The sequence below is a fragment of the Thalassophryne amazonica genome, chromosome 15 (assembly GCF_902500255.1).
Source record: "Thalassophryne amazonica chromosome 15, fThaAma1.1, whole genome shotgun sequence".
Classification (NCBI taxonomy): domain Eukaryota; kingdom Metazoa; phylum Chordata; class Actinopteri; order Batrachoidiformes; family Batrachoididae; genus Thalassophryne; species Thalassophryne amazonica.
The window spans coordinates 96,489,132-96,514,296 of NC_047117.1; the positions used below are offsets into that span (position 1 = coordinate 96,489,132).

General features: G+C 44.1%; 1 protein-coding gene across 3 annotated transcripts in view; it reads left to right on the top strand.

Annotated features, from left to right (window-relative positions):
• The window catches only part of zfyve27 (zinc finger, FYVE domain containing 27), an 83,749-nt gene extending 59,162 nt beyond the window's left edge, over nt 1-24,587 (top strand). For 2 of the 3 annotated variants that reach the window (XM_034188326.1, XM_034188327.1), the window contains exons 7-13: nt 10,419-10,531; nt 10,605-10,676; nt 16,207-16,227; nt 20,870-21,011; nt 21,094-21,140; nt 21,228-21,309; nt 24,134-24,587. In XM_034188326.1, the coding sequence (XP_034044217.1) occupies nt 10,419-10,531; nt 10,605-10,676; nt 16,207-16,227; nt 20,870-21,011; nt 21,094-21,140; nt 21,228-21,309; nt 24,134-24,204 (548 nt within the window). In that variant the 3' untranslated portion in view covers nt 24,205-24,587. The remainder of the gene's footprint in view (nt 1-10,418; nt 10,532-10,604; nt 10,677-16,206; nt 16,228-20,869; nt 21,012-21,093; nt 21,141-21,227; nt 21,310-24,133) is intronic. The other variant, XM_034188328.1, reaches the window with a different exon arrangement.
• Nucleotides 24,588-25,165: the final 578 nt, after the last annotated feature.

Here is a 25,165-nt window from a genome sequence, read left to right on the forward strand (position 1 = left end):
TGAGTGATTGGCGCGTTTGTGGCACGATATTGTGTCGCGTCACCCTCCCCAAGTTGAAAAATCTGAACTTTTTCGTCTTGTCGCGCCACAATGACCAATCAGGGACTGGATATGTAGTGACGTGGAGATGTCTGTCTGTGGCAGTCAGCCCGAGAGCAGGACTTATGTCCCTTTTGTCTTTTATTTAACACAATTATGACAGAGTTTGAGGGGAGAAAGCGAGGAAGTGCAGCAGCTGCTGGTGTTTTTGTTTTTTTTGTTTTTTGTTTTTTTTCACGTGTGTGCGCGGGCGAACGAATCGTCCAAGATAATTTTATTAATTACACAGATGTATAATAAAACAATTGGTGTCTGGTTTATAACACAATTATGACAGAGTTTGAGGGGATGGTCTGCGAATGACCTTTAGCGCCAGGAAATATACCGGTTCTGTGTTTAATAAGAGCCTCGAAATATACCCTGTTCTTTGTTTAATAACACGATTTTTCATTGGTCTAGCTTGATGTGATAACCAATCATTGAACGTGTTTTAATGTGGCTCGATCTGTATTATTTTGCACTTAGACAAAGCGATCAAATTGAAGAAAGAAATTATTTAGTGGATATGATTTTGACTAGTGCAGCCGATTGCCGTAAGTAGTATTTTATGTTTTTTATCTATGTAGTTTGAAGAGGTCTTAGTGAAAGGATTAAGCATCCACGATGAGTGTTCGATAAATTTCAAAATTCAAATTGCTTACGAGTTTTGGCATTCCTAATGTTACCCTTTCTGTAGAGCTCTATCTATGTTTGCAGACAAGGTGGCAGCACCTTCCCCAGTAGGGTGAAGGCCGTCCGGCATCAGTAAGCCACGGCAGCCCCAGAAGGAAGGCCAGTTATCAATAAAACTAAAGCCTTGCTGTCGACAAAATTGCACCAGCCACCTATTCAGTGATGTCAGCCTGCTGAATGCCTCATCATAACCAGGAGGGGAGGGGACCAGTGACTATTAATCAATGCTGACACTTTCTGGCAAGGTCACAAGTCCTCTCTATGTCCATTTTTGTGATCTCTGAGTGCTTCATCCTGACATCATTGGCGCCGATGTGAATAACTATGTGACTGTATCTCGTGCCATGTTCCTGAGTGTGTCTACCCTTCTCCAGCATCAGCATCCTAAGATGGGAAGCAATGTTGGGAGCTCTGGCCCCAGGAATACAGTTAATGTCAGCTGGCGACTGTAACCTGACTTTGCAAGTGATAAAATGCCCTATCACTAAAGCCCGGTGTTTCAGCCTGGAGATGGGAGTGGAAGTCACCCGTGGGCTCAAAGAACTCACAACAGGCATATCCAAGGGGGAGAACCGATTCACAGTTCGCAGTGGCGAGTGTGATCGGGGTGCCACAACCGGGCACCAAGCCGTACGTGGCTTCCTCCGCCTACCCACAGTACGAAAACTGTCCTCCACAGCCGCTGTTTCTATGCTGATGCTAATGGGTACGCTAGCTGGCTCAACACTAACCTCGTCTGGAGTGCCCATAACATCTAACTCCCCTGAGCTGAGAAGGTGTTCTAACTTACAGAGACGGCTCTCTAAAAGAGCCACCCTATCTTCCAGCATCGCACAGGATTTACGTAAAGTGTAAAGTCGTGTACTTTGTGCACCATAAAATTAAAGAGTATAGCCAAGCAAGTGCAAGCTAACGACTAATGAATATGCTAACCACTCCTAAGGTTCACACAGGAGTAAATTAATGACCTAAAAGTTACAATGAAAATGTAACAGAAGTATTAGACTAATAGGAACAGTCGTTAAAAAAACTCATAAGAGTAAACCACTCCTAAAATTAACATAAGAGTAATGTAATGACCTAAAATTCACATCAGTTACACTGAAAAACTAACAGAAGTATTAAAGAAACTGGGGAGGTGTCCACCTAGCTAATGCAAGCTAACCACTTGCGAAAATGCTAGCCACTCCTAAGATTTACACAGGTGTAAAATAATGATCTAAAATTTACAGCAGTTCCACTGAAAAATTAACAGAAGTATTAGACTGGTAAAAAACAGTAAAAAAAAAGTAACGGCCAGGAAGGGGGTCGACCTAGCTAACGCAAGCTAACCGCTAGCAAAAGCTAGTAAAAGCTAACTGCTAGCAAAAGCTAACTGCTAGCAAAAGCTAACCGCTAGCGAAAGCTAACCACTAGCGAAAGCTAACTGCTAGCGATTCAGAACAGGACTGTAGTTAAATAAGATTCAGGGTAGATACACTTCAAAACTAAAAATAAAAAACGTATACAATCGTGTAAAGATCAGAAGAGCGTCACAACAGCAAACAGTCCGTCGGAAGCAAGTTGCCAGATCTGTGAGCCAGCGTCTGTTGTTTAACACGGTGGCAACACTTATTCATGGACCACCTGTTATACCACCTGTAGTTCACTCTCCTTTTACAGCACAAGATTTCTTGTATTACTTTGAGAAGAAAATAGAAGACATTAGGTTAAACATATCCCAACATGCCTTAACCCAGCCACTACACCGTGCTGATGAAAATCGTAGCGTCTTCTAAAACCACAACCTTTTATTTGATCCTGTACCAACAAAACTGTTCAAGGACCTGTGGCCCACTCTTGGGCCGACTGTGCTGGAAATTATTAATCTTTCTTTAACTTCTGGATCTGTTCATAAATGTTTCAAATCTTCAGTGATTAAACCATTACTTAAGAAACCTAATCTTGATCCTAGTGTATTGAAAAACTATTGGCCGATATCAAATCTATCATTTTGCTCTAAAATTCTTGAAAAGGTAGTTTCACGGCAGCTTGCGGACTACTTTACTGAGTATAATCTTTTTGAGCCACTGCAGTCTGCTTTTAGAAATTATCATTCCACAGAGACGGCTCTCACTAAAGCAGTGAATGATCTTCTGCTTACAATGGATTCAGACACCACTACGGTTCTGTTGCTGTTAGATCTCAGTGCTGTGTTTGATACTGTGGATCATCATATTCTACTTGACAGGCTGGAAAATCATTTTGGGATTACTGGGAGTGCCCTTGCATCGTTGACATCATACCTGACCAGTCGTTCACACTGCATTTTGCACAATAACACTACCTCTAACCTCAGTGACTTGAAATTTGAAGTACTTGGCGCTATATAAATGAAAAAAATTGAATTGAATAAATTGCCATGTTTGGGAACCAGGCACCATCCCTACAGTGAAGCATGGTGGTGGCAGCTTTCATGCTGTGGGGATGTTTTTCAATAGCAGGAACTGGGAGACTAGTCGGGATTGAGGTAAAAATGAATGCAGCAATGTACAGAGACCTCTTGGATGAAAACCTGCTCCAGAGCGCTCTTGACCTCAAACTGGGGCACACAGTACAGTACCACTACCTCTAACCTTAGTGACATGAAATTTGGGATTCCACAGGGGTCCGTCTTAGGTTCTCTACTTTTTTCCCTTTATATAGCACGCCTTGGGCACATATTGAGGTGTTTTGGGTTTTACCTTTTACTGCTATGCTGATGATACTCAGTTATACATGCCGATAACTGCTGGTAATCTCGTCCACATCCACTCCTTAGAAGATTGCCTTGCATCAGTGAGAAGTTGGCTGTCTAGCAATTTCCTACCTTTAAACTCTGTTAAGACCGAAATGATGGTTCTTGGTCCAGTGATGCATCTGCATCAATTTGAACAGTTAACGCTTAACCTAGGCTCGTGTGCCATACATCACACTGACAAAGTGAGGAAGCTTGGAGTAATTTTTGATCCTATGTTGTCCTTTTACCTCCACATTAGAGATATTACGAGGACTGCTTTCTTCCACCTGCGAAATATAGTAAAGATTCGTCCCATCCTGTCTATGGTTGATGCTGAGACCCTGATCCATGCATTTATCTCTTCTAGATTGGACTACTGCAATGTTTTATTTTCTGGTTTACTGCAGTCTAGCATTAGGACTCTCCAATTGGTACAAAATGCTGCAGCCACACTTTTGACACGAAGCAATAAGTTTGACCACATTACACCCATTTTGGCGTCTCTTCACTGGCTTCCTGTCCCTGTGAGAACAGATTTTAAGGTTCTGCTACTAGCCTATAAAATTGTTCATGGACTGGCACCTCCCTACCTAGCTGACCTAATTAAACCCTACGTACCGACCCGGGCTCTGCGTTCTCACGGTGCAGGACTACTTTGTGTCCCTAAGGTGAATAAGAAGTCTGCGGGTCACAGAGCTTTCTCTTATCGTGCCCCTGTTCTGTGGAATGATCTCCCTGCGTCAATAAAAGTCAGATTCTGTGGAGACTAAAGACGCGCTTATTTTCCCTTTTATATGGCTAGCATACTGGCATAGTATGTTTCTATGCTTTTTAACTTTTTTAATTCATTTTATTCGTAAACTGAGCATGCCGCTGCCCCAACTTTATCTAAAGTCTGGGTCTTTTAGTGAAGCTTAGGGCTAGTGGCCGGCAATCACCTTAGTATTTCTTCTGTTTTTCTTGTTGCTTAATGCTGACAAATTATATTGTATTTGTTGTCTTTCTGATGCCTGATTGTTTTTTCTCTCTGTTTGACGTGTGGCTCCATCCAGAAATGGGTGTGGTGTCTTCTTCTGCAAGCATCCTGTTCTGTGTACCTGCATGGACTCCCAACATTTCCTGTATATTCATATTGTCAAGTGTGTCTGTATCATGGCCCAAGCAGAGAGTCGCCCCTTTGAGTCTGGTCTGCTTGAGGTTTCTTCCTCAAATCTTCAGAGGGAGTTTTTCCTTACCACTGTCGCCTGTGTTCTTGTTCTGGGGGTTCGCAAGGTTAGACCTTACTTGTGTGAAGCGACTTGAGGCAACTTTGTTGTGATTTGGTGCTATATAAATGAAAATAAATTAAAATGAATTTATTCATCAACCTCTGTCAAAGCCATTTAAAGAATCAAGAGATTCAAGAGAATCATCCGCCATTTCACACTGTATTTTATTTGCCCATAACGTGCCTTTTCCGTGTGACATTGCACGAAGGTTCCTGGTGTGGACGTGCAGTGGGCACTGTGGGAGAACTTTTCCCCCAGTGCTCCTGCAGGAGGAAAACATTCTCTTTTTCCCCAGCGTGCCCTGTGCGGCATGCTGCAAAAGAACTACGCGTTCTCTTGCTGCAGGAAAAAAGTTCTGCTGCAACATGCCATGCAGTGTGCCACGCAGAGAGCACTGCAGGCATGAGTAGGGGAGACTGGGGGTATTCTTCCCTGCAAAATTATTAAATTCATAACCCTCTGAAACACTGTTGCCTGCATTTTGAGGGCCAGATTTTATGAAGTAAAGCCATAGTTTTAATCTTTGTTACAGCTTTACTTTAAAGCCAAAAGAAATGAGGCATCAGGCCAAAACATGGAAGAGTGTAGAAATGTGTGTCAGCAGGAGCAATGAACCAGGTGTTGAGACCTCTGGCGCCTTCTTTTGGCTGCTCTGGATCTGTTCAGTAATTCTGCCCTACAGCATGTTTGTAAAATGAAAATACTACTCTGTCATTCTGGGAGGGGGATTGGTCCAAGTCACCAGTCTTATAGCCTTCGTTATTAACTACCAATACTTCATTAATTTGCTGTCAAATGTCAATATAATACTAGTATTAATATGTTGCATAACAAGACAATCAGGTAACAAAATGGTTTTAATAACACTATCCTAAATCAATATCAGATCAAATCGAAATAATCGACTCTGAATCTTAAGAATCAGAATCAAATCGATTCTTGAAATTTGACTCGATACCCAGCCTTAGTTATCAGGCAGGAAGATGAAATGCCTGCAGATGATTGAAAAAAGGCCACTTATATTTTGACTGGAATTGTTGAATTTCATCACGAGCCCAGTGCTGGTTTGTGTTGACTTCACCTGAGAGTCACTTTTAAAGTTCTGCTGTTGACTGAATATAATGAATGACTCCATGCCGTCTTATACGGCTCAGCTCTATGTCCATGTTCATGTCCTTTGATCGCAGGGCCGCAGACTATATTTTGTCCTTGGGGATAAAGCAAAAACTGTGGGTGATGGAGCATTGTGTATCAACAATGTGGACTGCTTCACCAAATGAAATTAAGCAGTTGAGTTCCATTGAGGTTTTTAAAACTAGACTTCAGACCTTGTTGTTGTCAGGTCAAGTGCCGATGAGAGGCTGGGTCTCATTGGTGTTCTCAGTGACATTCTGTTTGACCCAGCCCCTCCTCTGGAACCAACCTGTAAACATTCAGTGCACGGCAGCCATGGTGGTAAGGTTAAGCAGCTAACATTTTACTTCTGCTGTTCTCAACCTCAGAGCAGACTCCAAAGCAGGGATGATTCATGCACCTGATGGAAGAGCTCCTTGTTCTGACTGTTCTATCAACAGTTACAGATTTAAAAATCTCCATAGATCCTTTCCTTATGCCTTCACAGGATTCTCTGAGGACGTTATAGGCATTTACCTCTCTGAAAATTCCTCAGAATCCATGGCTGATGTCTCTTCATTACAGAAGCACTGAGCATGCACAGAAAGTTGTGGCTGTGGAGAACTGACTGATGACATGATGATCTGAGAAGCAATGACCTTGATTATAAAATAATCTCCTTTTTGGACATGTTTATGAAAAACCATGAAGACTTCTTCTTTTGTAATACTTTTATTGGAATTAATGCTAATAAAAGGGCATTTTATGGACAGATCCTCTTGTTTTGTCAAGCTTGTTCTGACACACTTTTGCTTTTTAGTACCATTAGCCATTTTATAGTCTTTGGGATCTCCATCTTCTATAATTACATTCTTTCATGCCATATTTCATGGTTGTTTGATGACTGCATTCATCACCATTTTAATTTCATTTCATTTCATTTATATAGTGCCAAATCACATCAAAAGCTGCCTCATGGTGCTTCACACAGGTAAGGTCTAACCTTATCAACCCCCAGAGCGAGCACACAGGCGACAGTGGTGAGGAAAAACTTCTGATGATGATATTGAGGAAGAAACCTCAAACAGACCAGACTCAAAGGGATGACTCACTGTTTAGGCCAGTCTAACAATTACAGAGTTTTGCAAAATTTTACAAAGCTGAAGAAATGGAAATCAGGAAATCAAACAACATATAATAATATAAAGATGATGAGAAGTCCACCCAGGCATCAGCACTACAGGCAGGGGTCATCCAGCATTCCTCACGCCGTCAGTGGGCTTGTTCCTGCAACAGGGTCACCCCTGAACTCAGAATGTAGCTTGCAACGCTTGCCTCAGGCCTTGTATCTCATGATTAGTCCAGCCCCTTGTGGTTTGGATCTGTCAATCCTGCAATTGTACACAATGTCGTTTGTACCTCGGACAGAGAGAAAAAGAGCAGAATCAGTCAGCCGGCAAAAATTACACCTAAGGTATAATTCATCAGCAGTAAATTAACAGAAAAACAGAAATTACTAAGGTGATTGCCGGCCACTAGCCCTAAGCTTCACTAACACACCCAGAATTTAGATAAAGTTGAGGCAGAGACCTGTTCCATTTCCAGTAAAATGACTTTAAAGGGATAGGAAACATAGTACCGTGCTATGCCAGTATGCAGTCATATGAGAGGGAGAATAGATGCATCTTAAGTCTTTCTGCTTCGTGTCTAAAGTCTGGAAGCAGCATTTTGAACCAACTGGAGACCCCTAATGTTGGACTGCGGCAAACCAGAAAATAGAACATTGCAATTGTCCTATCTAGAAGAGACAAACGCATGAATCAGGGTCTGAGAATCAGCCATAGACAGGATGGGACAAATCTTCATTATTTCGCAGGTGGAAGAAATCAGTCCTCGTAATATCTCTAATGTGGAGGTCAAAGGACAACATAGGATCAAAAATTACCCCAAGGTTCCTCACTTTATCAGTGTGATGTATGACACACGAGTCTAGGCTGAGCATTAACTGGTCAAATTGATGCCGATGTCTCACTGGATCAAGAACCATCATTTCAGTCTTATCAGAGTTTAAAAGTAGGAAGTTGCTAGACATTCAACTTCTCACTGATGCAAGGCAATCTTCTAAGGATTTTATGTGGGTGAGATGATGATCCTATATGATATACGAGGGGTGTCAATAAAGTATACGTCCTTTTTATTTTTTTCAAAAACTATATGGATTTCATTCATATGTTTTTATGTCAGACATGCTTGAACCCTCGTGCGCATGCGTGAGTTTTTCCACGCCTGTCGGTGACGTCATCCGCCTGTGAGCACTCCTTGTGGGAGGAGTCGTCCAGCCCCTCCTCAGAATTCCTTTGTCTGAGAAGTTGCTGAGAGACTGGCGCTTTGTTTGATCAAAATTTTTTCTAAACCTGTGAGACACATCGAAGTGGACACGGTTTAAAAAATTAAGCTGGTTTTCAGTGAAATTTTTAACGGCTGATGAGAGATTTTGAGGTGATACTGTCGCTTTAAGGACTTCCCACGGTGCGAGACGTCGTGCAGCGCTCCCAGGCGCCGTCATCAGCCTGTGTCAAGCTGAAAACCTCCACATTTCAGGCTCTATTGATCCAGGACGTCGTGAGAGAACAGAGAAGTTTCAGAAGAAGTCGGTTTCAGCATTTTATCCAGATATTCCACTGTTAAAGGAGATTTTTTTAATGAAAGACGTGCGAACGGGTCCGTGCGTCAGGGCGCAGCCGGCGCGGTGCGGCGGCACAGGAAAAACACCTCCGTGTTGATAACCATTTGTAAAATCCAGGCGGCTTTTGATGGCTTTCAGTGGAGTGAGTATATGAGAAATTGTTTAACAGCTGGACATGTTCCAACTTGTCCTTAAGGCTTCCAACAGAGGTGTTTTTCCTGTGGCGGAGCGTCGCGGCGGCTGCGAGCCGACGCTGCAATCCGCCCGCACGTCTTTCATTAAAAAAAATCTCCTTTAACAGTGGAATATCCGGATAAAATGCTGAAACCGACTTCTTCTGAAACTTCTCTGTTCTCTCACGACGTCCTGGTTCAATAGAGCCTGAAATGTGGAGGTTTTCAGCTTGAAACAGGCTGACAATGGCGCCTGAGAGTGCTGCGCGACGTCTCGCACCGTGGGAAGTCCTTAAAGCGACAGTATCACCTCAAAATCTCTCATCAGCCGTTAAAAATTTCACTGAAAACCAGCTTAATTTTTCGAACCGTGTCCACTTTGATGTGTCTCACAGGTTTAGAAAAAATTTTGATCAAACAAAGCGGCAGTCTCTCAGCAACTTCTCAGACAAAGGAATTCTGACGAGGTGCTGGACGACTCCTCCCACAAGGAGTGCTCACAGGCGAATGACATCACCGACAGGCGTGGAAAAACGCATGCATGCGCACGAGGGTTCAAGCATGTCTGACGTAAAAACATATGAATGAAATCCATATAGTTTTTGAAAAAAATAAAAAGGACCTATACTTTATTGACATAACCTCGTATTTTATTGTCCCAAAGGGAAATTCGTCTTGGACTTGTGTTGCATACAGTGCACAATAAAAACAATAAAAAACACACCCAATATAAACACACAGCATAAATATAAATATAACACACAACAAACTAACAGTATAACAGACAATCCTCCCCCACCCCTGTTGCACACATCCCATAACCATAAGTGCCATGGAGCCATCACACAGTTCCTGCCCCTTTACACAATCTCATTCAGAAGTTTGATAGATGTAGGCACAAATGACTTTTTAAAATGGTTCAACTTACATTGAGGAACTTTATATCGCCCACCAGAATGCAAAAGTTCATATACTTTATAAAGAATATGTGACACACCAGCAGTTATCCGCATGTACAACTGAGTATCATCAGCTTAGCAGTGAAAGGTAATTCAAAACACCACTGTATCTGCCCAAGAGGTGCTATATAAAGTGAGAAAACCAGGGGGGGCCCAAGACGGACCCCTGTAGGACCCCATATTTCATATCACCAAGGTTAGAGGTAGTGCTATTGTACAAAACACAGTGAGAACGACTGGTCAGGTATGATATCAACCACACAAGGGCACTCCCAGTAATCCCAAAATGATTTTCCAGCCTATCAAGTAGAATATGATGATCCACTGTATCAAATGCAGCACTGAGATCTAACAGCACCAGAACCGTAGTGGTATCTGAATCCATTGTAAGCAGAAGATCATTCACCACTTTAGTGAGAGCCGTCTCTGTGGAATAATAATTTCTAAAAGCAGACTGCAGTGGCTCAAAGAGATTATTCTCAGTAAGATAGTCTACAAGCTGCTGTGAAACAACTACACCATCAGCTTAAAGGTGTACTCCCCTTTGTGTTTTTTTTATTTATTTACATTATAAGAATGAGTCACTGATGGACAAACGTACACATGGTCACATGGTCTAAGGTAAACTTTGAACTTTGTGCATGCGTCAAAGTTTAAAAAGTGTTGATGTTGTTTCTCCTGTGGTGTCAGTTGTGTTGGAATTTAGACAGGTGTTCCATGTAAGGCATTCCCAGTCCACAGAGATGGAGTGTGAAGAACACAGCATCTTGTTGGACCAGACTCCCACACCAACCAGTGTGGAGGTGAGGCAGCTACTGAACACAGACTGAACCATGTGCTGCTTCTCACTGATGTGTTTTGTGTACATGACGACAGGACCTGTCACCAGGGAGTGTTGAGGAAGCTGAGGAGGCAGAACCTGATGATGACTTTAAGGATGCCGTTGAGGTAAACAAAGCCCCATTACTCTTTATTTTTTCATCATCATCATGGCCCAAAGTCTGTTTTTGCTCAACTTTTTCCATAATTATCAGGTCTAGATAACAGACAGACCCAACAGATAAACCCCAACAAGAGACTAAACAGAACAGAACTAACAAACCAAGACAAGAAGCACAGCAAACAAAGCCCAATCCTGACAGTACCCCCCCCATCAAGGGCTGACTCCAGATGGCCCAGCAGCAGGATTAGCTGAATGAAAATCACGAATGAGACCAGGGTCCAAAATAAAATGGAGGGGACCCACAATGCTCCTCGGGACCGTAACCCTCCCAGTCAACCAAATACTGCACGCCCCGACCGCGTGAAGCGAGCAGCCGACGGACAGAAAACATAGGCCCCCCGTCCACCCATTGGGCAGGCGGGGGAATGGCTGGAGGGCACAACGGACTAGATCTAAATGGCTTAACATGACTGACATGAAAAGTAGGGTGAATGCACATGGAGCTGAGTAACTGGAGCCGAACAGAAACAGGATTAACGACTTTAGTGATGGGAAACGGGCCAACGAACCTAGGAGACAACTTACGCGAAATCCCATGGAGAGGTAAATGGCGGGTACACAACCAGAGGAGGCAGACGGAAGACTATTGTGTGCTAACTCGATCCATGATAACCGTGACAACCAGGTGGATGGGTGTTGTGAACATAGGATTCTAAGATTCTTTTCTAGCTCTTGGTTAAAACGTTCGGTCTGACCGTTAATCTGAGGATGGTATCCGGATGTTACGCTGGAGGTGGCCCCAAGCAGACGGCAAAATTCCCTCCAGAAACCCGAAACGAACTGTGGACCCCGGTCGGAGACGATGTCCTGCGGAAAACCATGCAAACGAAAAACATTAGTCAACATAACCTCCACCAACTCCTTGGCAGAAGGCAGTTTAGGCAGTGGTATAAAATGACACATCTTGGACAGACAATCTACAACAGTCAATATTACCGTATGACCCATGGAAGGAGGGAGGCCGGTGATGAAGTCCAAAGAAATGTGTGTCCATGGCTGTCTTGGAATAGACAATGGCAACAAAGAAACAGTAGGAGGGCGTGTTGAAGACTTGTGCATGGTACAGACCTGACAGGCATTCACAAATTCAGTGACATCCTTAATCATATGCAGCCAACAAAATTGCTGTTGGAGGACGAACAAGGTCTTCTCAATAGCCGGATGGCAGGAAAATTGATTACTATGTCCCCACTCAATTACATCCCCCCTAAGGGATCCCGGAAAGAACAACTTCCCGGTAGGACAGTCTGCAGGAATTGATTCAGTTACAAGTGCAGCCCTAACCCGAGACTCAATCTCCCACGTAATGGTGGAGACAAAGCAAGAAGCCAGTAAAATGTTATACGGATCAGCAGGAGCGTCTGAGTCATCGTACTGCTTGGATAATGCATCAGGTTTGCCATTCTTCGATCCAGGCCGGTAAGTAATGACGAAGTCGAAATTACTAAAAAATATGGCCCAACGAGTCTGACGGGCATTCAAACGTTTAGCTGACTGTAAATAAGCTAGATTCTTATGATCTGTGTAAATTAGGAATTGCATCTGTGCCCACTTGAGCCAGTGTTGCCACTCCTCCAAGGCCACCTTGACTGCTAGTAGTTCCCGGTCGCCGATGCTATAATTGCACTCCACGGCTGACAATTTGCAGGACAAAAAGGCACACAGATGCGTCTGTCAGTGGCGCACATCTGAGACAGGATTGCTCCAAACCCAGTATCTGAAGCATCGACTTCCACCACGAACTGCCGAGCTGGGTCAGGAAGGAGTAGCACGGGGGCTTCAGTAAACCATTTCCTTAGGACCCTAAAGGCCTCGTCACATTCCGGAGTCCACTTGAGCGTCCGTAATGATGAGGTCACGTTGTAAAGTGGGGCAGCTACTGAACTAAAGTTTTGGATAAATTTACGATAAAAGTTAGCAAAACCCAAGAATCTCTGAACATCCTTGCAACTACTGGGCACCGCTCACTCACGTACTGCGGCAACCTTGTCGGGGTCCATCTGAACTCTCCCCTCCAAAATTACGAACCCCAAAAACGACACCGTAGACTTACGAAATTCACACTTTTCTGCCTTGACATACAACTCATTTTGAAGGAGTGTTTGTAATATGGACCAGACATCAATCAGTCAATCAATCAATTTTTTTTTTTATATAGCGCCAAATCACAACAAACAGTTGCCCCAAGGTGCTTTATATTGTAAGGCAAGGCCATACAATAATTATATAAAACCCCAACGGTCAAAACGACCCCCTGTGAGCAAGCACTTGGCTACAGTGGGAAGGAAAAACTCCCTTTTAACAGGAAGAAACCTCCAGCAGAACCAGGCTCAAGGAGGGGCAGTCTTCTGCTGGGACTGGTTGGGGCTGAGGGAGAGAACCAGGAAAATGACATGCTGTGGAGGGGAGCAGAGATCGATCACTAATGATTAAATGCAGAGTGGTGCATACAGAGCAAAAAGAGAAAGAAACAGTGCATCATGGGAACCCCCCAGCAGTCTACGTCTATAGCAGCATAACTAAGGGATGGTTCAGGGTCACCTGATCCAGCCCTAACTATAAGCTTTAGCAAAAAGGAAAGTTTTAAGCCTAATCTTAAAAGTAGAGAGGGTGTCTGTCTCCCTGATCTGAATTGGGAGCTGGTTCCACAGGAGAGGAGCCTGAAAGCTGAAGGCTCTGCCTCCCATTCTACTCTTACAAACCCTAGGACATGAGCTGTGTGAGTATCAAGGATGGGAGAGAAGATCAAGATGTCATCTAGATATACAAATACGAACTTGTTTAGGTATTCCAGGCAGTACATCGTTAACGAGGCTCTGGAAGACAGCCGGCGCATTGGTCAGCCCAAATGGCATAACCAGATATTCGTAATGCCCAGTAGGAATGTTAAAAGCTGTCTTCCACTCATCCCCTGTCTGATTCTAACCAGATGATAGGCGTTACGAAGATCTAATTTGGTAAATACCTTGGCACCCTCTAGTGACTCAAATGCAGAAGACATTAACGGCAAGGGGTAGCAGCTCTTGACAGTAATGTCATTTAAACCCTGATAATCGGTGCAGGGGCGGAGCGTCTTATTCTTCCTCTCCACAAAGAAAAACCCCGCCCCGGTTTGAAATGATGATGGTCAAATTAACCCCACGTCTAGCGACTCCCGGATGTACTCCTGCATGGCTGTGCGTTCAGGTGCGGACAAAGAATATAACTTCCCCCTTGGGAGACTGGCCCCTGGTAGTAAATCAATGACACAATCATAAGCGTGATTTAGCTTTAACCTTGCTAATGACAGCAGCTAAATCATGATAACAAACTGGAACCCCAGTTAAATCTGGAGTCACGGACGAAGACTGTGGCATGGGGTTGGTTAGACACTTTCCAGCACACGAAGAACCCCACCCCGTAATTGTACCATTAGTCCAACGGAAACTTGGACATTGCAGTTGCAGCCATGGATGCCCCAGAATTACGGAGTGAGTCATCTTGTCGAGAACAAAGAAACTGATTGTTTCTACATGGTTCTCATTGATAGTGAGATGGACTGACTGAGTTCTGTAAGTGATTTGGCCAAGCTCGTGGCCGTCCGCCACCCTGACCACCAGGGGTCGTGAGAGGCGAAACAATTTAAGGTGCAGGGACCTGGCGAGAGAGAATAGCATCAAATTAGCATCAGAGCCAGAGTCCACAAATTCACGCACCACTTCCATTTCATGATCAAATTCCAATTTAGCAGTGATCACATTCTGAGATCCTGAGAGACAAACTGAACTGTGACTCACCCGTATGGAGACTCGGGAATTAGCGGAGGCACCCCTGACTGGACAACAAGAAATGAAATGACCAGACCGTCCACAGTAAAAACAAAGTTTGTCGTCCCGTCTCCGTTGGCATTCCTCCTCAGTCAGGTGCATGCGGCCATGACGTTGACGTCGTGCCTACTGGAATGGACAGAGGTCAAACTTGAGTGCGAAAAGAAGGTGTCCCGGGGCTGATGACGCGGCTCCCGGCGAGGACGTTCGGCCAGGCAACGGTCAGTCCGGATTGCAAGGGCGATCAACTCATCCAGATCTTCAGGTAACTCGGTGGCTATTAGTTGATCTTGAACCTCTGCAGCCAATCCCTGGAAAAAGACATCCTGCAGTACTGCTGGATTCCACTCGCTCTTGGTGGCAACAATGCGGACGTCCACTGCATAGTCAGCCACACGACGAGTGCCCTGCTTAAGCCTCAGCAGGGAGCGTGCCGCCTCGCATCCCGGTGATGTGTGTTGGAATACCTGCTGCAGTGCTGTGGTGAATGCTCGGAGGGAGGAGCAAGATGGCGACTGACAGCTCCACGCCGCAGTAGCCCACGCCGCAGTCCAGCCGGACAGGTCAGAGATCATTTATGCTATCTTCATCTTGTCTGACGGAAACAATCTGGGCATAAGTTCATAGTGTAACTTACATTGCGTGATGAAGGGCATGATGTCACCCTTCTCTCCGGAGAAGCATTCCTGGTGGGAAAGCTGGTTACAAATGGTGGACTCTGGTACGGAAGCCACAGAGGCGACGAGAGAGAGCTGGTGTTGCCCTTTGCCGGGTCTGGGCTGGCCTGAATCTCAAACTTAGACAGGAGCTGGTTAAGTTGCGAACTCACCGAGGACATGAAGGCATCCTGTCGCTGAGCGAGCTCACCGAGGTCAGTGCTGAGCCGATCCTCTTGCTGGGCAAGCTGCTTACTATGGTGGTGTACCGCAAGCTGGAAAGGTGTCAAGTCAGTTGTGTCCATTGTTGGCCAGATTGATCTATCAGGTCTGGATAACTGGTTCGGCTGGATGCAAATGCAGGACTCTGACAACAAGCTCTGTAGGTAAAAGTTGTTTACTGAAACAGTAAACGGGGTCCGGTACACAGTAAAGCAGTCCAACAAGAATATCAAAATCAAAAACATCAGGCAAAGGCGTGGTCAAGGATACAGGCAGGTAGTCAGAACACACAAGAGGCAAGCAGGTCGAGAATACAAACAGAGCTGGAGAGAAGGCACTAGGCGCATCAATCTGGCAAATGACAAGAGGAACAGAGGAGCTTAAATACAAACAGGTGATGAGGTGTTGATTAGGAGCAGGTGTGCGTGGAACGAACCAGAAGGAGGGCGTGACCAGAGGGAGAGAGAAACGCCCACCACCAAGATTCAGCAGAGACAGATGAGAGAGAAAGGGACAGACAGACCCAACAGAAAAACCCCAACAAGAGACTAAACATAACAACCAACAAACCAAGACAAGAAGCACAGCAAACAAAGCCCAATCCTGACAATTAAAGGCTTTGTGGGTATTTTGTGCTGCATTCATGATGACAAAATTTCTTTCGTTCTGTATTGTGTTTTGTCAGTTATTTGTCCAGACTTATTTAAGGGGTTTAAATGTGGGCTTTGAAACTTGGAAAGTCTGTTTCAATGTGTTTGTGTTTCATTTGTTCCTTTTTCTACTGCCCTCAGGAACATACTGTTGCCTTGCAGGTGAGTATCGCCCTCCTCTGTTGAGAAAAGACATGTCCCCTGTTTGATTGGTGCTCTTGCTTTGCTTCTTCAAGTCAGTGGGTTCCTGTGTGGTCATATGGCACTTTATGGGTGCTTTATGGGTATCTAAGTGAGATAACTGTAACTTCTTGATAAACCAAAGCATGTTCCACGCCCAGAGCTTCTCTGGGATAGGTCAAACTATATGAATCTGTCCTGCTGAATTTGCTGTGACACCACACTGGATCCCACTCGCACTGGCCTGCTCAGAGATTGTCACCAGTACAGCCTGTGAACCAAATGTGTCAGGAATTAAATGGTCAGAGTACAAGATGAAAAGCATTCCAGGCCCCCAAAATTTAATATTATACATGAATACATGCCACATAGAAAATTAAATTTTCTATGTAGCATGTATTCCAGGACAGTGGTAAGATTGTCACAACAGGTCGCATTCCGTCCACTACACCCCATCCCCACCTCTCCAAAGCAACCATCTATTTGCTGCAGCCAGGTGAAATGTGGGTGTGTCTTTGTCCTCTCCAGCTGCTGGGGTCCTCAACACCGAGGCACCTGTGTGCTGGATCATGTCCAGAGAAACAAGGATCCTCCCCAGAGACCTGGTACCAAAGACATCCAGTCCTCACCTTAGGTCAGTGGTTAGAGTCCAAGTCTGACACCCAGACAGAAAGCTCCAGGACCTTAAAGACTCAGGCATTTGTTCTCCTGCAAAATTATCAGCATCACCAAACACTTCTGACCTTTGACCTCATGATTCCATGAGCTCTTTCCAGGCATCTCTGGATCTCAAAAGCTGAGGACCCAGAGACATGAATACCACTGCTGAGGTCAGTGAATGGCTCTACAAGTTCAACACTGTCACCACATACAGATACACTTCTCTAGGACAAATCCAGGAATTCACCATTAAGCCTGGATTTTCGTCTGGATCCATGACCATCACAAACCCAGACACTCTGATTTCTCACTCCGCATCTCAAGGGCTGCAATTAGGCTATCCACTGACACCACACAGGTCAAGGCATCGTCCATAATGTCCAGGTCAGCAAAACATTCCTCGCCAACAAATGCACCCAATTTGCTGGTTTCCACAATCTGACCCAGCATCCAATCTATGCACATACTGAACAGTGTAGGAGCCAGAATACATCTTTGAAGAATACCAGAATTTACTGGAGAATAGTCGGAGTCCACCTCTACCCCACAGATTCTAAGATAGAGGGTGGACCACCCAAGTCAAATGCTTTGTGAAAATCAACATGAACTCCACAGAAGCTCTGCAGGCAACATGACTTTAAAAAAAATGTTCTTCGTAGTTTCAGAGAAATGATTTCAAGTTTTTGGAGGAGTTAAATTGTATTGGAGCATGAAATCCTGATCTCTAGCTTGGAGCAGTGGGTGGGGATCAGGGGCATAGCGCTGGAGTGGTTCAGGTCATACTTGGCAGACCAAACATTCTTTGTCGGCCTTGGCAACTCTGTGTCCTCCTTTGCTCCTTTCTCATGTGGGGTCCCGCAAGGCTCTGTTTTAGGCCTTCTCCTTTTTTATCTCTATATCCTCCCACTTGGTTTTATAATTATGAAGCATAGTATTCCTTTCCACTGCAGATGACCATCAGATGTATGTGCCTCTTAAGAAAAATGATGTGCACTCTGTCACTTCGTTAGTCAAGTGTCTTGATGACATAAAAGCCTGGATGGCTTTGAATTTTTTAAATTTTAATGATAGGAAAACAGACGTGATGGTTTTTGGTGGCTCCACTGGGACCTCTGTTAAATCTGGGTTCCCTGGCCCAGGATATGGGGTTAAAGTGGATGCTGATCTGAAATTTGACAGTCATATCAGAGTGGTTGTCAAATCAAGCTTTTCCATTTGAGGCAGCTGGTCAAAATAAAGCCAGTCAACACTTTGAGACATACATGTCTTTGTTCCTACTCAGCTGGATTATTGTAATTCACTGTATGTGGGGGTTAGTGCATCCTCCATCGCCCGTCTCTCCTGGCACATGTAAATACAACCACATTTGCCCCATTTCAGCCTCACTCCACTGGCTGCCCATACAGTTTAAGATTCATTTTAAAATTCTTTTTTTTTTAATCCCTGAATGCACTTGTCCCACCATACCTCTCTGAGCTCCTACACCCTTATAAACCCACCCGCTCTCCCAGCTCAGCTGAGCAGCTGCTCCTGAGTGTGCCGAAAACTAAACGGAAGCTCAGAGGAGGCCGAACATTCGCTGTTGCAGCACCAAAATTATGTACCAACCTACCTCAGCAAATTAGAAAGACCTCATCTCTGTCTGCTCTTAAAGCTCTCTCTTCTCCTTGATCTTTGACACTTAGTAAGACATTTACTTCATTCATTTATTTGATTTTATGTGATTGTTTTTGTCGTATGGTTGTTATTTTTACTCATGTTTTTATGGCTTTGAATTATTTTAGTTGTATTTTGTCTAGAGTTGTATGTGAATTATGTCTTTTATGATGATTTTTATTCTCTGTACTGCACTTTGGTCCATTATGGCTGTTTTAAAGTGGTTGGTTGATAAATAAAGTTGGTTGGTTGGCATTTGTAAGTGTTACATTTATTCCAAACCTGTTACAGTACAGATTTAAACAGGTTTTAACAATGTGTCTTAGGTTGTCGTCTCTGAAGAAAAACTCACAAAGAAAAAAAATCATGTTCAAATATCCTTTTTTTTCCCTAAAAACTGAAAAATGCATTAAAGTTTGTAAAAACATGATACGAGGTCTGTTAGAAAAGTATCGGACCTTTGGCTGGGGAAAAAAAACTGGCTTACCTGGAGCGTTGGAAACCTAATCACCCTTGAAGTAGTCTCCTTGGGACTCCACACACTTCTCCCAGCGGTGTCGCCACTGTTGGAAGCATTCCAAAAAAGCCTCTTTTGGAATGGAGTGCAGCTCCGCCGTCGTTGCAGCCATAATGTCCTCTCTTGTCTCAAATTGCGTTCCTTTTAATGGTCTTTTAAGTTTTGGGAACAGCCAGAAGTCGCAAGGGGCCATGTCAGGAGAGTAAGGCGCCTGTTGAACCACCGGAGTCTTGCCTACTCGTGGTGTACCACACCACGGGAGTAAAAAAAACCCAGCATGATCTTGATGTTGCTGTGCACTTGGCGCGCCTTCTTCGGATGTGGCGACGTGGAATGCTTCCATTGTGATGACTGGAATTTGGTTTCCGGATCATACCCATACACCCAGGACTCATCACCGGTGATTATGGTGTCCATAAAGCTGGGATCACTTTGTATGGAGTCCAGCATGTCCTGTGAGACTTCAACACGACGTTGCTTTTGCTCCACCATCAGCAACTTTGGCACAAATTTCGCTGCCACTCATTTCATGCCCAAATCTTCTGTCACGATGGAATGTGCCGAAAAAGTACTAATGTCCACCTCTTCCGCAATTTCTCAGACCGTCACACGACGGTCCCACATAACCACAGCGTGCACTTTGGAAATGATCTCGTCATTTCGGCATGTTGAAGGCCGACCGAAGCGCGGCGTGCTCTCCACGGTTGTGCGTCCGTCTTTAAACCGGTTGTACCACTCCTTAATCCATGCTCATAGCTTCATCTCCGAAAGCCGTCTGAATTTTCCGAATCATTTTCACCTGGCTATCGCCAAGTTTCTGGCAGAATTTGATGCAATAGCGTTACTCCAAGCGTTCGGCCATTTTCCTCGCAATAAATATCTGTGGAGCGCACAGCACCCGTCCTCACACAAAGGCTGCTTACAAGGAAATGACGCAACCGACAGGCAGGAAAAACTCACGCATGCGCACAAAGGTTCAAGCTTGGCTGATGCAGTCACATGTGATTCAAATCCATAAGGTTATTGCAAATAATAAAAAGGTCCGATACTTTTCTAAAAGACCTCGTAAATGATGTTGTGCCTGTCAGTCATCATCATGGTTCCAGAGGTGGGGTGAGGGCTTGCAGCCGTCGCTCTGTGTTTCAGCCGTTTTCACTCCATGTTAATAACAGACAGATGTTATGTGTGTTTATACAGAAAAGCAAACACACCTTTATAATTTGAGGAAAGGTGTAAAAGACATTTTTCATGAATATAAATCCATTACTTTGTGCTTATCCCCTAAGGGGTCATGTGGGGTACTGGTATTCCAGCATGCACTGAGAGGAGGCGGGGTTCCACCCTGCTCGGTTTTGTAAACGCAACAATGTTGTTTCCTTAAAAAACAAGATGGGAAGAAACAGATCTACGTGAATACAGGCCGAAGTTGTGCGCGGCCGTAAATGTGAGAGAGAAACCGTCATGGCGTCTGACGGCATGTTTTTACCGTGTCAGTGTCTCAGGCCTCATTTTACATGTGCTGTCATGTTCTGTCTCATCTCACTGTATTTTTATGTTGGATTTTGAATGCATGTTATTCATTTTTTGTTTTCCCTATTTGATCCTGATTCTTATTGAGTCTAAATGCAAATGGCAAACAAAATCTCTCAATCTTTTGTGTTCTTGTGATGTAGTTCAGATGTACGCCATGTGCACATGTCCGTGCATCTGTATTTCACATCTAGACCTTTGTTCGTCACTCTGGCTTCATTAATGGTCTTTTTTCTTCTGCTGGTTCTTCTTCTTCTTCAGGACGATGACGACGTACTGCTCGGCACGCCAGAGTATGACACCATCTCTGAAAATGGTCTCCTAAGTCGCAATGAGCCGATTCGCAGCAAGGTGTCCAAGCTGACGGAGAAACTGCGTAAACGCTACCCGGTGGCCAGCACAGGTGAGCGAGCGTCTGCTTGATGACCTCAGCTGGACTCACGCTTGAATGTTTTTCTTCATTTTTCTGCTGGTTCCTTCCAAAGGAAGCTGTAGCAGCTGTAACGCAGTGTTCTCCGTGCTGAAGAAGAGGGTGAGTGTGTCGATTGGCTGTGTTTTGAGACGGCAGCGGGTCTGTGAGGCTGAATGATGACGCTCTGTGTGCTGTTGTTTGTTGCAGCGGAGCTGCAGTAACTGTGGTAACAGCTTCTGTTCACGCTGCTGCTCCTTCAAGGTGCTCAGGTCGTGCATGGGAGCAACAGGTGAGAACGGCAAGACCAGTGTCGGCGACCGAATGGCCCTCCCTAAAATTGGTCCGCCCTCCCTTCACTGTGCATGCGTCATTAGCTGCGGTTCACCGATTATCACCTCGTTTCTGCTTCAAACTGCCTCCAGTCATCATCTGTGATCTCGGTGACAGATATCTGAAGCTTTTATACAGCAATCATTTCCACATAAATTCAGCATTATTTCAGAATAAAAGACAGAGGAAGTGATCAGAGCGCCACAGCTACATGAGCTGCTAGCTGTTGTGTTCACTGGGCCTCCATCATTTCAGAGCATCACAGATTATCGCCTTGTTTCTGCTTTAAACTGACTTTCAAATTCAAATTTTATTAATTTGGATAGTGCCAACTCACAGCGTGGTCACCTCAAGGCGCTTCTCACAACACAAGAACAACATGAATCAAAAGATTCAAAAACCACAATAAAAGAATAAAAACAGGAAAAATAAAAAGAATAAAACACGCAAATAATAATGATAAAACAGTAAAAAGATGAATCTTTAATCTGGACTTAAAAATCTCCACAGACTCCAGCAGCCATATCCATGCAGGGAGATCGTTCCACAGAGCTGGGGCACGATAGGAAAAGGCTCTGACCCATACACTTTTTTATTCACCCTAGGAACACACAGCAGTCCTGCTCCCTGCAAGCGCAAGGCCCGAGCCGGTACGTAGGACTTAACCATGTCAGCCAGGTAGGGAGGTGTCAGTCCATGAACAATTTTATAGGCCAGTAACCTTAAAATCTGACCTCAAAGAGACAGGAAGACAGTGAAGGGACGCCAAAACAGGTGTAATGTGGTCAAACCTTCTGCCTCCTGTCAAATGTCTGGCAGCAGCATTTTAAACTAATTGCAGACCCCTAATGCTGGACTGCAGTAAACCAGAAAATAGGCTAATAGTGCAGCAGATAACTGAAACAATCATGCAAATGATGATAAAAGCATCAAATTTTGCAGAAATACTCCTTCGACGCTCCTCTTTTGAAAAAACTGATTGGCCACTTGACTTTTCAATCGGTGGTCAGGTAGGCGTCAATTGACGAATTAAACAGAGGTCAAAATTAAAAGATGGTCCAGTCATATTGAAAAATATTCCACATTATTTGCCAGATCATAAAGATTCCAATAAGGTATGGTTTGGACTATCTGTGACTGAATTCTATGGAGTTACAGGATAAAAACAGCAAGAATGGTGACAAAGGTCATTTTCATTTTGTACGGGGGTTAAAAGTTCAAGTTACTCCAATTTTGGTGAAAAGTGATGCAAATTATTGGTTGAGCTAATAGGATTAATAAATGGAATAGTGTTGACAATGTTGAAATTGGTGTCCAAAGTAAAGGTCAAACAAGGTCTATGTCTATTGGATTCTATGACATGTGTCATATGTTACCCCGTAACGTGATAAGTAAGGATGATACATGGTCCAAACTATTCCTTTTTAAAACTGTGTTAACTAGTAATTTGCATCACTTTTTACCAAAATTGGAGCAACTTTAACTTTTGACCCCTGTTCAAACCGACACTGACCTTTGTCACCATTCTTGCTGTTTTTATCCCATAACTCCATAGAATTCAGTTACAGACCTTCCAAACTATACCTTTTTGTAATCTTTATGATCAGGCAAGTAATATGGCATAGGTTTCAATATGATTGGAGGATCTTTTAATTTTGACTCCTGTGTAATTCTTCAGTTGAACTCTACCTGAACGCCAACTGAAAATTCAAGTGGCCAATTGTTTTTTTTTCAAAAGAGGATTGTCTGAGGAGTATTTCTGCTGAATTTGATGCTTTTATCACCATTTCCGCTCTCAACATTCTGCTGCACTATAATAGGAAAATAATCCAATCTGGAAGAGATGAATGCATGTATGAGTCTCAGCATCAGCCATAGACAGGATGGGACGAATCTTCGCTATATTTTATATATTTATATAGCGCCAAATCACAACAGAGTAATATTTCTAATGTGGAGGTCAAAGGACAATGTAGGATCAAAAATTACCCCAAGGTTCCTCACTTTGTCAGTGTGATGATGTATAACACACAAACTTAAGCTAAGCGCCAGCTGGTCAAATTGATGCCGATGTCTCACTGGACCAAGAACCATCATTTCAGTCTTGTCAGAGTTTAAAAGTAAGACGTTTCAAGACATCCAGCTTCTCACTGATAAAAGGCAAACTTCTAACGATTTTATGTGAATGAGATCACCAGAAGTTATCGGTATGTACAATTGAGTATCATCAGCATAGCAATGAAAAGTAATCCCAAAACGCTGCAGTATATGCCCAAAGGGTGCTACATAAAGGGAGAAAAGCAAGGCGCCTAAAATGGATCCCTTGGGAACCCCGAATTTCATGTCACTAGGGTTAGAGGTAGTGTTACTGTACAAAACACAGTGAGAATGACTGGTCAAGTATGATGTCAGCCATGCAAGGGCACTCCCAGTAATCCCAAAATGATTTTCCAGCCAGTCATGTAAAATATGATGAACCACGGTATCAAATGCAGCACTGAGATCTAACAGCAACAGAACCGTAGACTTTAGAATGATTTAAGAGGTTTTACTTTGTCCTCTGATGTTTAATAATCACATTAATCTATTTGATCACTTTGGGTGAAGAGAGTCTGTCTCAGAGGAGTGGCTGAGCTCCGAAATGATGTATGCGCAGTGGAGGCAGAGCGGACCAATTTTTAGGTGCGGACCATTCAGTCTGCGACACCGGCCTTTACTTACTCTCATCACATGATCTCCCTGTCAGTATAGTTTTATTTATTGGTTATTTTGTGTGTGTTCAGCTCCAGAGGCCCAGAGGGAGACGGTGTTTGTGTGTGCCGTCTGTCATTTGTGTCTCAGCAAGGTGCAGTGAGATGATCGTCGACTGTTGGAGCTCCTCACTCGTATCAGTGCACACAAACCCTCTTGATCATATTCTGCAGTCCCTGACTCCACTCGCAATCAAGAACTGGACCTAGAGGGTGGGCGGATACACCCGGCCAAAGTGCTGAAGCTCTACTGAGAAAGTGGTTCTTGTTCATAGTCCTCTGGGACCCTCCTCTGTCCATGTTCCACCCACAACTGCTTAACTCAGTCAGGTGAGCTCAGCCAATCAAGTGCCAGGGAAAGCCATACACCACCAATCAGGTGTAGAAGGAGCTTTGGTCCTGATTGCTGTGATCCAGATTCTGTCTTTGATCTTTTATCCTGATTACATTGGTTAGAGGCTCAAAGTCAGACAAATGGATGACAATAGAAACATGATCTTCTTGACAAAGCCCAAAGATCGTTGATCAGGAACAAGAATCGGGATCAGAGGTCAGTAATCATGATCAAAGAGTGTCAGAGAAGAGATGAAAGGATCACTAACCCCCTCACTGACTGTGGTCGTTTAGTAAACAGTGATAAACACAGGATGTAAACAGTTTGTACCAACACTGATCTGAACATGTAAACAGTGTTGGCATCCAGTGTTTACTAAACTTAGTGTAAACCAGCCCCCCCCCCCCCCCCCCCCCCCCGCACTCTGAGGGCCCGTCTATTTCTTTAAATGTCATGTGAGGATTTTAAAAGGTGTTAGTGTGCCCCCTGCTGGGACTACATGTTCTATTAGTTAATCTTGTCATACTGGTCAGGCGGTAAACTGTCACGTGATGAGCTCACAGACTTTTGATTGGCCAGTTGGCTCAGCTGATACTTTGCTCACAAAAGCTGTGGCTCCAAGTGGATGGAAGTGGACCCGGCTGGGTCGGTGTGCTGAGCCGTGATTCAGGCAGAGATGATTGTAAACTGTTGATTTAATTCTAACTGTACATAATGTGTTTTATCTGCTC